The 15,417-nt window shown below is 34.7% G+C and overlaps 1 protein-coding gene across 1 annotated transcript in view; it reads left to right on the top strand.

Annotated features, from left to right (window-relative positions):
• Nucleotides 1-15,417, top strand: part of FMN2 (formin 2) — a 183,902-nt gene that overhangs the window by 78,791 nt on the left and 89,694 nt on the right. Inside the window, exon 6 of the mRNA XM_027895764.1 lies at nt 14,284-14,371. Coding sequence (XP_027751565.1) covers nt 14,284-14,371 — 88 coding nt within the window. The remainder of the gene's footprint in view (nt 1-14,283; nt 14,372-15,417) is intronic.

Below are 15,417 nucleotides of genomic sequence, written 5' to 3' on the forward strand. Positions count from 1 at the left end.
TCCACAGCAAAAGGTAAGTCGTAGAATTGCATAGAGAGTGGTGTTTTCACCTTGTGGCTGTCCTGATAGTGTTGTTTGTTATTAGCAAAAGACTTCATTGCTAGGCAAGTCTTTGAGAGAACAACGGTGCAAACAGGATTTTATATGTAGTTGGATATATAAATGGGGTACTCATTTTCTTTAAAGTACACTAACTCTGAATAGCATTATTTGCACGTGGAAGCTCTTTGAGGGCAGTGTTTTCAGCTGTCCTGTGGGGTTACATACAATGTGTTGGTCAGAGATACAGGGGTGACTGTGTGCCATTAAGTGTTCTGTAAAAAGTTTTTTTAAATGTCATATTGGTGGTCCCTGTCACCTTGCAAGGTAGCATTGGTCTCTCTGGAGCAGATTGCAAGTTTTGGTAATGTCTTCCCTCTAGATGAATGTTTGCTGAATGCATTCTATCCTCCTCTTTCCTTTCTTCAGTGACCTGAATTTTTTTCTTTTGTTTTTTTTCACCTTGTATACTCAGCAGGCAGATTTAAGCTCCAATTTATATGCATGGTAGCATAAGGCTATTTTGGTAACCCTCACTTCGATATGACTTTGATATACTTAAGATTTTGATACTTTTTTTTTTCCTATGTAAAGTATCGTTACCAGTCATGGAAAGAAGTTTCCTTATAAATATTTTGTGTCTCTGAGTAGTGATTGTAAAACCCTTCTGCTGTTATTTAATGATGAATTTCTTCTTTCTTTTCAGTTCCTTGTCACTGTCACACAAGTGGTCTGCAAATAACTATCTATTTCTACTTCTCTTTCTGTCCATGCCTGTGTGCTTTATAGCCTATATACAGCTTGTTTTTATTCCTATGTGTGTAGGGTGGGTGAATATAAATAAGCCTGACCATATAATGACCATATCATGTGTGAACAAAGAAGTAAACCCAGAAGTATGAGGGAGAATCAACTATAGTTCTTATCAAAATGCTGCTAGTAGAAATTAGGCAACAACTTTTGAATTACTGCTATTTTATTTTCTTAATTCCTCCATTTATGACCTTATTTAGTTTGACGTTGCCCTACATAGGTCTTTTGCTTAACTTTAGAGATTCTAGTGCTTCACTTGTGTGGGAAAAAATTGAAGAGCCTTCCATAGATTATCATGAGTTTGAAGAACTGTTTTCTAAAACAGCTGTTAAAGAGAGGAAGAAACCCATTTCGGACACCATTACAAAAACAAAGACTAAACAAGTGAGTATTCATTTAATTTCAGATTTTTTCTAGGCTGGTTTTACACAAGGGCATATTTTTGCATGAAGCTGAAGTGAATTGTGTCTGGTGTAGAATTGTTACCATATATATTTATATGTACACACCATAGAAAAAAACAAGAAAAGGAGATGGAGTTCAAATTTATACATGGTAAAGACTGAAGACTTCTTTTTTATATAAATTACTTTCCAAGTATGCATTTTCTTAAAAATATCTTTATCTACTTTAACAAAATTAAAACTAAAATAATTATGAATATGGTGCTTTGAAATTGACTGCAGATGTGCAAGGAGAAGTATATAAATTATTCTGATTAATTTTATATATTAAATAATTATTTGCATATGAATTACCATGGCTTCAGAGAAAAACTGTTTCAGAACATACATTCTAATTTTATATCAATCACAACGGTTCTAAGTTTGTGTTTATGTATATAAAGAATATGAAGTTTATACATACAATAAATGACAAGCCTCAGTTGGGAGAAATCCAATAATCAAACTGGTTTCTTGAGACAGAATGCTGTACAATACAATAAAAATGAAAAACATATTTTAAATGTAGAAGTTTAAACCCCAGAGTAAGAGAATTGAATCTGAACCTTTACATGACTAGTGAGCTGTAATCTTCTTGGTATCTTTGTAAAAATCAAATTGTGGTGGTATGTTAAGTAACTCCCAATAGACTTTCAGGCTACAGAGGAGAGTGGTCTTATGCAGAATCCTAAACAGCAGTTAAAATTCTTGTTTTATCTCAGTTTCATGTTCCTGTAATAAATTCAGAACTAGGCTGTTCTTTCCATTATCTTTTGACATACAGGTTGATGCTATACAGGACTTTTTTCCACATTCAATATACAGTGGGACTCTTTATAACCTCCATTCACTAGACCTTATATTTGGGTATGACCTCTCCACATAGTAGTTCTGGAAATCTGGCCCCCAAAGAAACATTTTGGTCAGCAATATAAACATGCAGGTGCTTTACTCTACTGAAAACCTGCTGCAGGCAACAGAAGCAGTAATGAAGTTAGGATGATTATCCCAAGGTGTTGGATAAAATCTTTCTCTGGATGCATGGGAAGGATAACATAGCCAACCTACCTCTGTGCTGCACTAGGCTGTACTAACTGGGATGGGAGGAGAGGCAACGGTACTGCTGTTGCGTTGCTGTCCTGCAGGAAATCTCTGAAGTCCAGAATCTCTGCTCCTCTTTTCTCCTTCTAGAAAAAACCTCGTTTAATGGTTATTCTTAGCTATGTTGCTATTGTAGCTCTTTAAGTTAAAAAACGAGTGCAAAGGTATCACCTGATGCTTTGGGTATGAACTGTTGACCCCTTCACATTTGACAAGATTTGGTGATGAAAACCTCTCAACAGAGTAGAAATGATGCCTGGTTTGTTCTGTAACATAAGCAATCCTTAAAGATAGTCAGTGATAATGAATAAACACTAGATGTAGATTTTAATACTAAGTCCTTATTTTTCTTGCAGTACCAAAAATTTAGATATGTTGTAAATAAATAATAAAAAAAGAGCTAAAATGAAATTTAAATGACTGATTTTTCTTAACTTATTTGAAAGGAACAAGTTGTTTCTTCTGACAGAAATTTCCACACAGAAATTTAAAGCAACCAAAGTAGTTGTCATCTAGGACAAATATTTCTGTGGACCACCTAAATTGACAGAGGAGAATCCTCAGTGTGTTTCTTTTCTGCTGGTGATCTAACAAATGTGCTGCTCTCCAAAATAGAGACAAATTGCATAATGGAGAATTCTGAGTTGCTGTGCTGTAGTATCTGGGGAGAAAAGATCAACCAAGCAGATAATTACAGGCTTTCATTAGAACTAGGATTAGAACTATCATTTATTGCAGATGTCAAAGTTAAATATTCATGTGTGAGAATCTAGTTTGGGCTTTTCATAGTATTGACATGAGACAATTGAAATAGAAAAGCTTCACAAATGTATTCCATATACACCCTCTCACCAGTTTGGAATGCAGGACTTCATTTTTTAAATTCTCTTCATTTATCCTGCAGTAAACACATGGATAATGAAGTCCATCCATGTTTATCAGAAGAAACAGTTATTTGGGGAAAGCATGGCTGTAATTCCCCAAGTATGTTTTTACAGGGAGCACCAAGTGCTGTTTAAGTGGTTACTGACTTACATGGCTTCTATGATAGTTACGGGTGTTGTAAAGATCTTACAAATGGTGTTTCTGCAGTGATTTTTACAGGGATGTGTTATGCGAAGCAGATGTGTTCTGTCACCTGTTGAGCTATGAAGGAGCATTGTAAAGAACAGAACCAGGACCCTCAAAGCTCACTCTGCTGCTCTCCAGAAAAGCTCTTTTCTGGCAATTGATTTTGCTCCTTGCACTGATGGTGCAGGGTCTGCTGAGTGGATGTATAGTTTAGGTGGATTGGATCTAAAATACTTGCTACACTGGAAATAGTAATCATACAAAGATTGCCCAGATAACTTTCAAATGTATAAAATATTTTCTATTATATACAAACATATGATTTTAATAAAACTGTTTTTATTGTAAGCTGAAATAAAAATGTATTTATAGAGGAGACCACATCGCAGGAGGGGGAATTCTAACTAATCTGAAGAAAGATGTGATAGTTTTGGGATATTTTAGTGGGTGAAAGATTAATTATTTTGGAATACACTGCTGTGCTGCATGCAGAGCTTTCTATTCTGAATGTTATAGAATATATGCATATATTTCCTTGTGTATGTATGTATATATAGAAGCATGATATAATTATTACTAAATAGTGAGCCCGTTCTAAGTAGTAAAAGTATCTATATTATTTTGGATTGGTTCGGTTGTTTTGTGTAAATGAATGAGTTAATTTCACCCTACACATGTATTGGTTCTAGTTGTTTTCTTCTTGGTATGATCATCTGCTAATAACTTAATACAATATAAGTCGATAATGCTTTAAAAGAAAATCAATATTACATCTAGCACTGAATGAAGGCCACACTAAAATCCATTCCAGAACTTTAAAGAAAGAAATAATGAAATGTTACTATTTATTTGTGAATGCAACTAATTTTATTCTCACTGTCTTTCATTTGGTGCTATGGTAAAAACTGTGATTTATTTCACTCTCTAATGCATATATATCAAATTCTCAGCTGCTGTAAATGTGTGCAGGCTTGCTCAATGATAATGTCCACTAAATCTTCAAAGAAAGTCCTTTATAGGCTATATTGTAGGTAGGGCTGCCATTGCTACCTATTAAAGTGGTCTGGCTTTCATTATAAGTCTGTGTTATAACTTTGCCAAAATTCAGGTCTTCAGGCTGCAAATTTTGTTGGGTTGGAGTTTGTTTTTTCCTCCCCAGTTTGGGTATCTCCTTCATTTTGCCAATATTAAGAAAGAAAACAAAGCCTGGTTTTGATCATGTTCTCATAGTTTCACAGACTTGAAATATGGAAAAAATTTACCAGGTGTATAATTATTTATATATATGTGTGTGTGTATATATATAATTATATTATAACATATATTATACATATTAAAGATATATATATAATAAAAAATTTACCAGTTGTATAAAGAGTTTCTTGAATTTTGCATCTCTACATCTGCTCCTCTTGCTTAGGAGAGACTTCAGGTATAATCCTGGAGATTTTTTTTCCAAATTTCTACTGGTAGGTTGGAGAACAGGGGCCAAGAGGAGGGAGGCAAAGGAAGATCAAGATAAGTAACTGGGGAAGGAGCAAAGAACTGAGATCTGACAACAGAAAATACAGAGCATAATAGGGGTGATTATGTCACCTCTTATTCTGTCGAAAATAATTTCTCTCAGAAACTTGTTGGGAGACTAAGGTGTCCTTGACCTGGTTGTCCTTTTAGCAAATAGTGGATCTCATCAAACCTGTAGTCTTTGACCCAAGCAGAGGGTAAAACTCACTCTTGGAGTGTCTTGTTCAGCTGTGCCATGTAGTTACAGTACTAGTTATGGTTATGTAGCTGGATAGTCTTTTTCATCGGATGCTTTCCATAGCTAGAATGGATTGTGTGGAATAAGCACAGTTCATAATGATTACTTATTAAATTAGGCTGTTACCTGTGTAAAAAATATGCTTTGTAGCAGTTGTTGCAGCACTTAAAAAACATGTAATTAATGAAGTAGGAAGAAAAAGGGTAGTCTTGTGATTAAGGCCACATACTCAAGAATGTTGGCAAACGCAATATCAAAAATCTGTTTGTATGGTGAACATTGGCTAGTGTCCATTGAATGGGTTCAGTGGAAAAATGGTACATACTCCAAAAATCTTAATATCATTGTCAGCATAATAAGGATACAGAATGGGCTGAGCTGACTTGCACAGATTACTTTCCTAACCTTTAAGCAGTCATTCTAGAAGCTTTACTGATAATCCTCTAACTGCAGTTTTGGAAAATATTATACATGTAACTGCAATGAACTTTTTAATCATAGACCATGTGTTTATAATCTATCATGTAAATGAAAAAAAAAAGTTAGATATTCTCACGTGAGTAGTCCACTATTAATCTACTAACATTAAGATTTTAAACTCCCCCTTCCACCCCAGAAAATAAATAATAGGTTACTAAAATTTCATTCTGTTTCAAAAGCCTTAGATACAAAAAGATGTATCAATAAAACAGTTTAGTTAATGATTTTAGGATTTTTGAATTTTCAAGTTGAACATGAAGCTGTGGTAATAGAATACATCTAGAAATAAAATGCCACATAAGTATAAATTGGCAAATTAGGTAAATGCCTAATTGAGTTAATGTTTATTCATTTACAAAGACTGACATAAAGTGAAACATAAGTTTATTTTAAAAGAATGGTTTATTCCCTCTGCAAACAGTAGAGACACTTTCTTAAGGAGTTTTTGTATCCACACTTCTTGACCTTTTTTGTATGTCAATGGCACAACAATTTGCTACAATTTTTTGCACTTTCCAGAGACACAGTTGGGGTTCTGCTGCCCTTACAGACAGAAATTTTAGAGGACTTGTATTTTATTTATACAAGCAAATAATCAATAAGGCCATGAAGTTATTTACAAAATTAAATAATATCTCACTTTATTCTGTGGGATGCTGTACAATGTGGTCTGGTTCTACCTCTCATTCTCTTCTTTATATGGTTTACTGTATGTTTTGTTATTATATTATTTGTTTTGAAACTGTATCAACAAAGTTCTCCTTCTTGTAAACAGTTTTACCTGATTGCATGCATATGTACATGTGTGTGCATATATATATATATATATTTGTTTAAAGTCTCTATATCCATTCAAGCTTTATAGTTTGATGTCCTCTATTAGCCAAATTCATTATGCATTTCTCATTCTTGCTTCCATCCTGCTTTTTTTTTTTTCTTGACCATATGTTTGCAAGTTTAAAAACCAAACACGTGAGCTTGGAATCTGACAATCTTGCAAACTCATCTTGTGACCTAAGAGTTCTGTGGGTTTCTCTGTGTAACAACCTGTCTTAGATATTGCTGCAGCTTATGGATTCTGTATGGACAAGAAAAGTTATGTTCATTTCTTAACCAGAGGAGCCATGTACAGTGTCTGAAAAAGGTCTCGTGCTTTGGAAGACCTCTACAGCAGAAGGTCTTTTTGAAAGTTTGTTAAAATAAAAATAGACTTTGGGTTGGATTGACTGAGATGCAGCTGCTCTGTGAGACAGAAAGCTGCATGTCTAAAAAGCATAAGCCAGATCTTGAATATCAGCAGAAAGATTGCTGCCTCTCTGGTCTGTTGTACTATTCTTGCTGTACCTGACACGGTCAAATGGAGGTATCTTAGATACAGCCATCTTCTCAAGGAGATTGGAGAGCGTGCACTGCCATAGCCAGCAGTCCTACATGTTTCAAATATTTTCTTTTCTATCTCTCCATGGTGCTTCTGTTTCTGTCAGTGCAGGGGTTCAATGCAGTAGATATTATAGTATTGGATGACATCAAGAGAGAAAGAAAGAAGACATGGAGATAGCAATACACATTTTCTATATCTCTGTCCACACTGATTGTGCTAAAGAGGCAAGAAGCAGCATTTTTATTGCAGTAGTTTTTAAACTCTGATCAAGCAATCTCAGATTGTTTCAGAATTAGTGCACAAAGACTGAATGTGTTTCACCTAACAACTAGTACAGTGGTCATGATGATTTAGTTAAAAAAATAACTGTCTAACTTAAATGTGAATTTAGTTGTCTGTATTACTGTCAGATCCTAACTCACAAGTTAAACAGTTTTTACTGTCAGCATGAAAATCCCTGGGGGTTTAGGATTAATTTTTTAGTATTTTTTAATTTCTAGAGAAGTATTAATTTTTCAGATGTTTCCTTATGGCTATATTTGTTACTGAGTACTGACTTCAGTACAAACTGAAGGAGTTGGACATGATGATTGTGATGGGTCCCTTCCAGCTCAGTGTATTCTGTGAAACAGCAAGTACAAAATGTTGTTAGATTATTCACAGTTGGTACACTGAATATTACCATACTTTTGACTGTAACCATATGTCTGCCTTTAAGAGTGGGAACACTAAAACTTTTACAGCATGGGTTTTTTGCTTGTTTGGTGTTGGTCTCTCCTACTAAATACAGTACAGAAATTCCCACCTTTCTTAAACACACTCCCTCCACTCCTCTAACATGTCTGTCTCCCCGAATTGATAAGCTAACTTTTTATATATTAATTAAGACTATTGATTTCAGATGTGTTTGGGTATGCAATAGGTTTTGAAAGAATTTTTAAAAAAATGTGTGCAATTGCATGCCTAATTTAAGTACACAGTGACAAAACTGTTCATAGCAGTAAGGGTGCAAAATTGCCTGCTGAGTGCATTTCAGACCATCCATAAAAATTCTGGGTTTATACAGTTTCTAAGAAAATTTAGCTTTTGGGGGTTTTGTTTTTGGGTTTTTTTTTAGAATTTCTATTATAGCATTTGAACATGCATTTGCATTACTAATCCACAGAGGCATTTTGACAATTACAAGCATAAGATCTAAAAATACAAATTTTTTCGTATCCTGGTACCTTAGCTGATGTAAGAAGGAACAGCTATAACTGAGGAACAAAACAGTGAACAAAACTCTCAAAGAGGAGCTTAGGTATGGAAAAATAAAACCCTTGTGAGCTATTTTTAAACCAAAGGATTTAAACTTTGGGGTTTTTAGCTTTATCACCTATTCCAGTCCTTAAAGTTGGTATTCTTATTTTTTTATTAAGGGGGATTTTACCATTGCTCAGTCTCCTGTTGTGGGACACAATACTTATCTAACTTACTAGTGTATATCTGAATCTAAGCAATCTAAGCATTTTTTCAACATAACTTCATACATAACAAATATTAGCTGGGGTAGATATTTCTTAGTAAAAGATTACTTGTACAATAATAGTTTTATGATAACAATTTCAAACGATGCTATTTTAGTGATAAAACAGCACCAAAGGGCATGAACTGTTTCTCATCCACATTGGTAAAAGCTTTATTTATGAAATAGCACAGTAGGGTAATTGAGAAAATGAATGAAAGGTAAATATTATGTTTAATCTTTACCCTCAAGCATAAAGTTGCAGACACAGCTGCTTGACTACGCTAATTTGCATAACATGTCAACAACTTGCATCTAGAACTGTATGACAAAGAGAATTTTGAAACTTTAGGTATTGCCTTATAGATTATGAGAATCTTCAGTGGGGAAAGAAACCAGCTAGTTTGTGGGGGGAATTTGCAGGGTTTTGTTTAGGGTAGCAAACAGAGAGGTGATGAAAATTATGGTTTATAGTTGATATTCTGTGTTAAATGTTTAGTTCAGTTAAATCATTATGTACCATCAGCATGGATATACTGTGTGACAGCCAGGACTGGGTGATGGCTTTTTTGTAGGTATTAAGGAGGAGTGTTTGGTCTCCTATTGTGCCAAAGTGATCCCACTATTTGAAGTAGATCCTGTTTCCACTCTCACAATTGCCATTACCAGCCAGAAGTTATTTCCTGCTTTATCTTTAAAAAAAAGGTAAACAAAAAATTAACAAAAACCCACTGCACATACCTCCCCCCCACACACCACCTGTAAGAGTATAATATTCTGTTTTACCTGTAAGAAGACAAGGATATACATGGGAAAGATGTGATGGGTCCAATTCTGTGATTGCTCACTTTATACCTGGAATATACTTGAGTCCGCAGAAAAAACTTGTTGTCACAATATGATTTGAGGAGACTTCATTACTGCCTTGATCCTATCTCTTAACATCTTATTTGGAATTTTGGGGTTTCTCTGTCCTCTCTGCAACAGTTACAAGCAGGCCTTTGTAAAGTGGAGTTTCGTGCATGTGCGTTCTCACAATATGCAGTAGTTTTTCTTAACCAGTGAGTGCTTTGGGATAATTTTGCTTAATGCTGACAGTTAAAGCCAGAAACAGAAAGCAAGAATCATTGCAAAATTCCATGGATTAGCTAAATATTATTACAGGGAAAGAGAATCTTCATATTTTTGCTTCAGGGTTCTCATCAAACATGTGTCTTGCATTACCTTTCGCTAAATATCTTTTTGACTGTATTTGCTTGTATTAAACAATTGGGAACAAATTTGGCATGTAGTTTGTTTACTGCTCAACAATGAGGACTACTAAACAATTAGAAAGTTTGTTCCTAGACTTCAAGCTGCAGATAATATCTCTAGCTTCCTTTTAATTTATTTATTTTTGTTTAAAGCAGAGTTCCAGAATCCAGTCTAAAAAGGAGCTATGTATTGTGTCTGAGGCTTTAGATCTTGTAGAGATTGGATTTATCAAACTTTTGTTGTTCTGCCTTTAAATGGCGTCACTTGTCTGCAGCCTGTAGGCCCAGACTATGCAGCTGATTTGTTTTGTTTTATTTTTAAATGTGGGAATTGCTTTAGGCATTTATGTTAATATTCATATTTTCTGAATTAGTGTTGTATTATTGCAGCCATTTTATTGGTGCAAACTACAGTATTCACACAACTGACTGAAATGGGAATGAACTGACTAATAGAGACTAATGTAAAAGTTGACATAAACCCTAGATTTTAAATAAAACCAGAAAAAACTGGTAGCTGCCATGTAAAAACTCTATCTGTTGATGTTTTGCTCCTATTCACCTGACAGTCGTGCTCTTTGGAGCTCTTTACACACTGTCATGGTTCAGAATTTTATAGCAAAGATAACCTATTCTTCAGATGGACAGTTCTTTTTAGGTTTTTTTGTTGTTTTCCTTCTGATCACTGGCAAAATGTGGCACTCAGCAAATAATTTCTCCTGTCCATCAGCTCACTTTCAGAAAAAGCAGTTGCTTTTTCCTGCTAACTTTTAAGCCAGATTCCTTTTAGAGCAGAAGACTTGAAGGGATTTACTAGATCACAAAATCTGGTACTATAGCATGAACAGGAATCATGTTCTAGCCTGCATTATAACAGCGTATCCAACTTATTTGATTCTTTTTCTCTAATGTTGGTCTCCTTGTTGTAGAGCTGATCTTGGTTGCTGTCTGAGCTTTAAGTTGCTGATGGGGGATAGAAACTGTGATTTCAAAATCTGAAGTGAACATAATAGTACGGGGGTATTGATACCATTAGAAGTGGGAGCTTCATAAGAACACACTCCAGCTCACTCTTGCTCTTTGGGTCTCCAAGAGAGAACAGTGTAGTTCTGCTTCCTTTGGAAAAGAAGTTTGGTCCTAGGTAGGTTCACACCTGAATGCAGTTGCAACATTGTTTTGGGGGAGGTTAATTAATAAAGATATTGTATTCTCAGTTTTCTTTTGTTTTGTTTTATTTTATTCCTGGACAACATAGCATCCTGCACCAGTTCCATTTCTACTTTGTTTTTGCAGAATATGAGTGACAAGAAATGTACACACTCTTGTTAGTTTGTGTGACTTGTTACTTTCTAATTGGACTTTTGCAATGGGTTTGCATTCGATTTTTAATTCATTTTGTTTGTCAGCTTTGGGATAGTTTTCTTTTTCAAAATAAAGGCAGTAAAGGACTCTAACTTTATGTTGACACCAGCAAGCTTAAGTTATGGTATTAATATGACATGTTTCAGACTTAAGCAATAACAATGAGAGCTAGAATCAACAGTTTCCCCAACATCTTCCATATCGACCTCAGTTTTTTCAGTGTTGTTTGAGTACACAGCTTTAACAAGAAGTTTAACTTTTGTCATATAACATACCATATTGTGTCTTTGTGTTGCTCTGCCTTTTCTGCAAGTATGGTTTGATAGCAGCACCAGGTAAAGGGATTCTGGTTTTTGTAAATTTTGTATGCACTTTTTTTTTTTTCCTGCTAGAATACAGATACTTGTCTCATTGTTAATAGACATACTTTGCAATGTAGTTGTTAGAAAAATTTGATCTTGCTACCCAAGATCTACTCTATTTTGTAAACTTTTTATAGCTGCAAAGAAGTAAATCGATAAAAACTTCTTTTTACATGAAAATCTCATATTCTTTGACCAAGCTTCATTTGACTTCCAGGTTTAAATGAAATTTATGTTCCATTTAAAAAAGGGATTATAACCTATTAGAAGGCTAGTGCAGGATATCCCAATTATATTTGTCTGAATTACATTAGTTTCCTCTTTGCATTCAGAAAAATATGACTATCCTTTGCTATATCAGTCCATTCAACTTTAGTTTTAAATTCCTAATAGTATATTACCTGCATCAGACAATTGCATAGGAATTTCTGCTAATTTCTGACAGATGGTGTCAATAGCCATGCCTTGAATTTAGGTCTTTAAGCTTGTTAATGACAGTTATGAAATACTTTTTTCCTAATGTTAAAATTTTCAGTTAATGAGAAGTATTTTTGCTGTTGGGGCATTCCATCTCAAAAGGGAAAGGGACATGCAGGTGCACAGACGCTAGTGGTCAAAAAGGAATGACCAAAGTCAGAAGGTCTGCAAAAGTTTATAAAGTTTCATTAGTAAATTACACACTTGTCATTGAAATTGGTATGTTAGTCCCTTTAGTATAAGCACATAGTGGTGGGTTTTGAATAAAGGGATAGGATGAAGGAGAGTGAGAGAGATTATAGAGAGGGCGAGATGAAGAAAGAAAGATCACCAGTCCTAGTTCCAGTGTCGATTCAGCTAACAGGGTGTCCAGGCTCCTGAGGCACGTGTGTCTGAGCTTTGTCGGTGCACCTATTTATTGATAAGTTTCTCGCTTTCTATGCAAATTATTTATCATGCACAGACCTTTGTGGAAATGGGTCAGAGGGCTTCAGGGGTCTTTGGTCATCTTGATCTCCCAATACTGAGTGGGCTTTTTGGTCCATGACCTTTTCTTGACCTCATTCCTGCATTTTCGCAGTACTGTGTTGTACTTATCTCCAGGAGTAAAAACAAGGACGTTTGTCCCAGAAAACTGCTACCCTACCTCTGTATGGCTCCCTTCTCCAGCCACATCCTGTTACTTCTCACAGCATGTTATTACCACATACAGCTATCCAGCTATTGGTGTTTGAGACATATACCCCTTATCTTCTGGGCTTCTACAGCTGTATTTTCACTTCACTGTAGCTAGTTTGGCCTGTGTGAGGAAAAGAGATGAAATATCTTCATAATCAATGGTTATGAAGGTTTAAGAGAGAAAAAAATAAAACAATTGGCCAACTAACCACATCCTCAGAAAACCTATACTGTAAGAACTGTGAGTTTCTCAAGTTTCCTTTCCTAAGCAGTTCCAGGAGCATAGTTCTGGGTCAGGCTTTTTCTTCCCTTCTACTGCTCAAACATCAGTACAGAAACCTGTGTCTGAAAATTTAAGTGAATCAAAGTAGGCAATGAATCAGTGAATCACAGGGCAAATATCTTATAGACAGTCTTCTGGTTTTTTAAGATGTGAATTGGATCATGACAATTCTTTACTCTGGGTAAATTAATTCTACTTTCATTTCTTTCTACTAATTATTTCTAAATAATTCTGTCAGTGGAGCTGTGGATAATGCAGCCTGTTGGTGCTAAGATAGGAACTGTGTAACTTGAAAAAGTATGTGTATGCTTCCTGACTGCAATGTAAAAATAACTCAAACTTACAGTTCTAATTGTCTGGCTTTTCTTTTTTTCCTCCAAGTTACTCACAAAGGATTTCTTCAGTGTGTTTAGTATAAACTCAGCACCCAAGTAGATTAAATATTAACCTCTTCCTTCTATGTAATGGTTGTATCCATACATTGAAAAATACTTAATCTTGAATCACATCATTTTACAGATAAGAGCCCTTTTCTGGAATTACTTGCTTCTCCTATCAATGATATAAAATTTACATCAAATTGAATTCCAACAGCTTAGAGCTCTATGGAAGACAATCTGTGAATTAATTGTTGCTTTTATGCTTGCAAAACCAGCATGTGCAAGTCTATTTTGATCGCTGAATTTAACTCCCTAAAGCAAGATGTTTTGATGGTTTGATTTCTTTTTTATTTTTTTATTTTGCAAACAAATAGGCTTTGTGACCTTTTATATTCCTTAAAGTGATCAAAGAAAACCCCAGTGTGTACGTGCTTATTTTGATTTTTAAATAAAATTCATATTGGCGCCTACTACGTCAAACATCCAAATAAAATACAAATTCTCACAGTTTTAACTTACATCAAAGATGGAAATCATTGTGTGGTTTTGGAAACCAAAGCAATTCTAAGATAGACACAGTTGGAATTTTTTTTATTTGACAGTTTGTTTCATACACTTAGTAACAGTGTGAAGTTGAAAGTGTGTGTTCTAATGAAGGAGAAAGACTGGGGGAACCTGTATAGTGACACTTTAGGATTAAATTCAGCTAGGTGACACAGTTAATTACACTTGTAATGGATTATACAGCAGAAGAAAACTTTAAAAATAATAAAATTCCTCAATTATAAATGTGTATAATACAAAGTATTAGTTCTTGAATTTGTCATTAGTAATGCAAAATATCTTGTACATTTTCCTGCAGATTGGTGATAATAGTTGGGTTTCTTTTGGCAGGTTGTCAAGTTGTTAAGTAACAAAAGATCTCAAGCTGTTGGAATATTAATGTCTAGCCTTCATTTAGACATGAGGGACATTCAGCATGGTAAGTGAAATAACTACTGATACTTCTCAGACCAAATAATTGATAACCTAGAAATGGTAATGATTTATATCTTTTGGTGTGTAAGATAAATTAATATGAGGCCTTTTATATACTCAATTTTTTTATGAAAATAGTTTGCTCTGACATTTATTTTCTCCTTTCAGCATCAGTTATATAAGTGGTATATAATACAGACACTTTGAATTTTGCTCTTTCTGAGGAAGAAAGAGTGATATGTTGCTTATTTTGATTCAGACAGCCTTGGGCCATATCCAGAAAACTGAATTATAATGTTTAATTTATTTGTTTTATAAAATAGTTCCTATATTTAGGCTAGCACAAACTGTGGAGTTCTTTCATCTTCAACAACATTTTTTATAAAGCAAGATCTTTTGGGGGAGTGTAATAGTTTTCACATTTATGCTAAGAGACAGTAGTGCAAAAAGGTGAAAAGTGGAATTGCATTTATATTCAGAGCATCCCTTATGTTTCCCAAAGGCTTTGGATAGATTTGAAGCAGATTGAATTATCCTGTGAAGTGCCAGCCTATCTATTAAATAAATGTGGTTTCAAGTATAACATAGACTTCATAAATCACAAAAACATCTTGTGAACTTTCTTGGCTACATATTTACAGCCATGCGTTCAGTTTACTGTGATTTGCTTATTTTGTGAAATTATTCATAAATAGAGCAAATTTCAGAGCACTCTGTCGGCTAGTGAGTAACTCCTAATCACAGTTTTAAGTTTTTATTGAACTGTTTTGATGGTTACTAGACTTCCTCAAGCTGAAGCACTTAAGATGGTAGTCATAGAGCAAGGCGCCAGTACTGGCGCCAAGAAGTACTTGGTATTTCCAAAGCTGGCAGATGTAGTTCAGTTAAGTCATAGAGCAAAATCTGAAAACAATGATATGGTCCTTTCCTTCAGTCAAATATTCAACTTGGTTTCAGTTAATAATGAAAACCTTATGAAAAAAAAGAGTCCGCCTAACATCTGTGTCTGTGGTAAAGCCAACACAAGTTCATTGAAAATTTGCTTGCTTA

This window comes from Empidonax traillii, unplaced genomic scaffold, assembly GCF_003031625.1.
Source record: "Empidonax traillii isolate 1590-97213 ecotype Southwest subspecies unplaced genomic scaffold, ASM303162v1 scaffold466:size1224651, whole genome shotgun sequence".
Taxonomy (NCBI): Eukaryota; Metazoa; Chordata; class Aves; order Passeriformes; family Tyrannidae; genus Empidonax; species Empidonax traillii.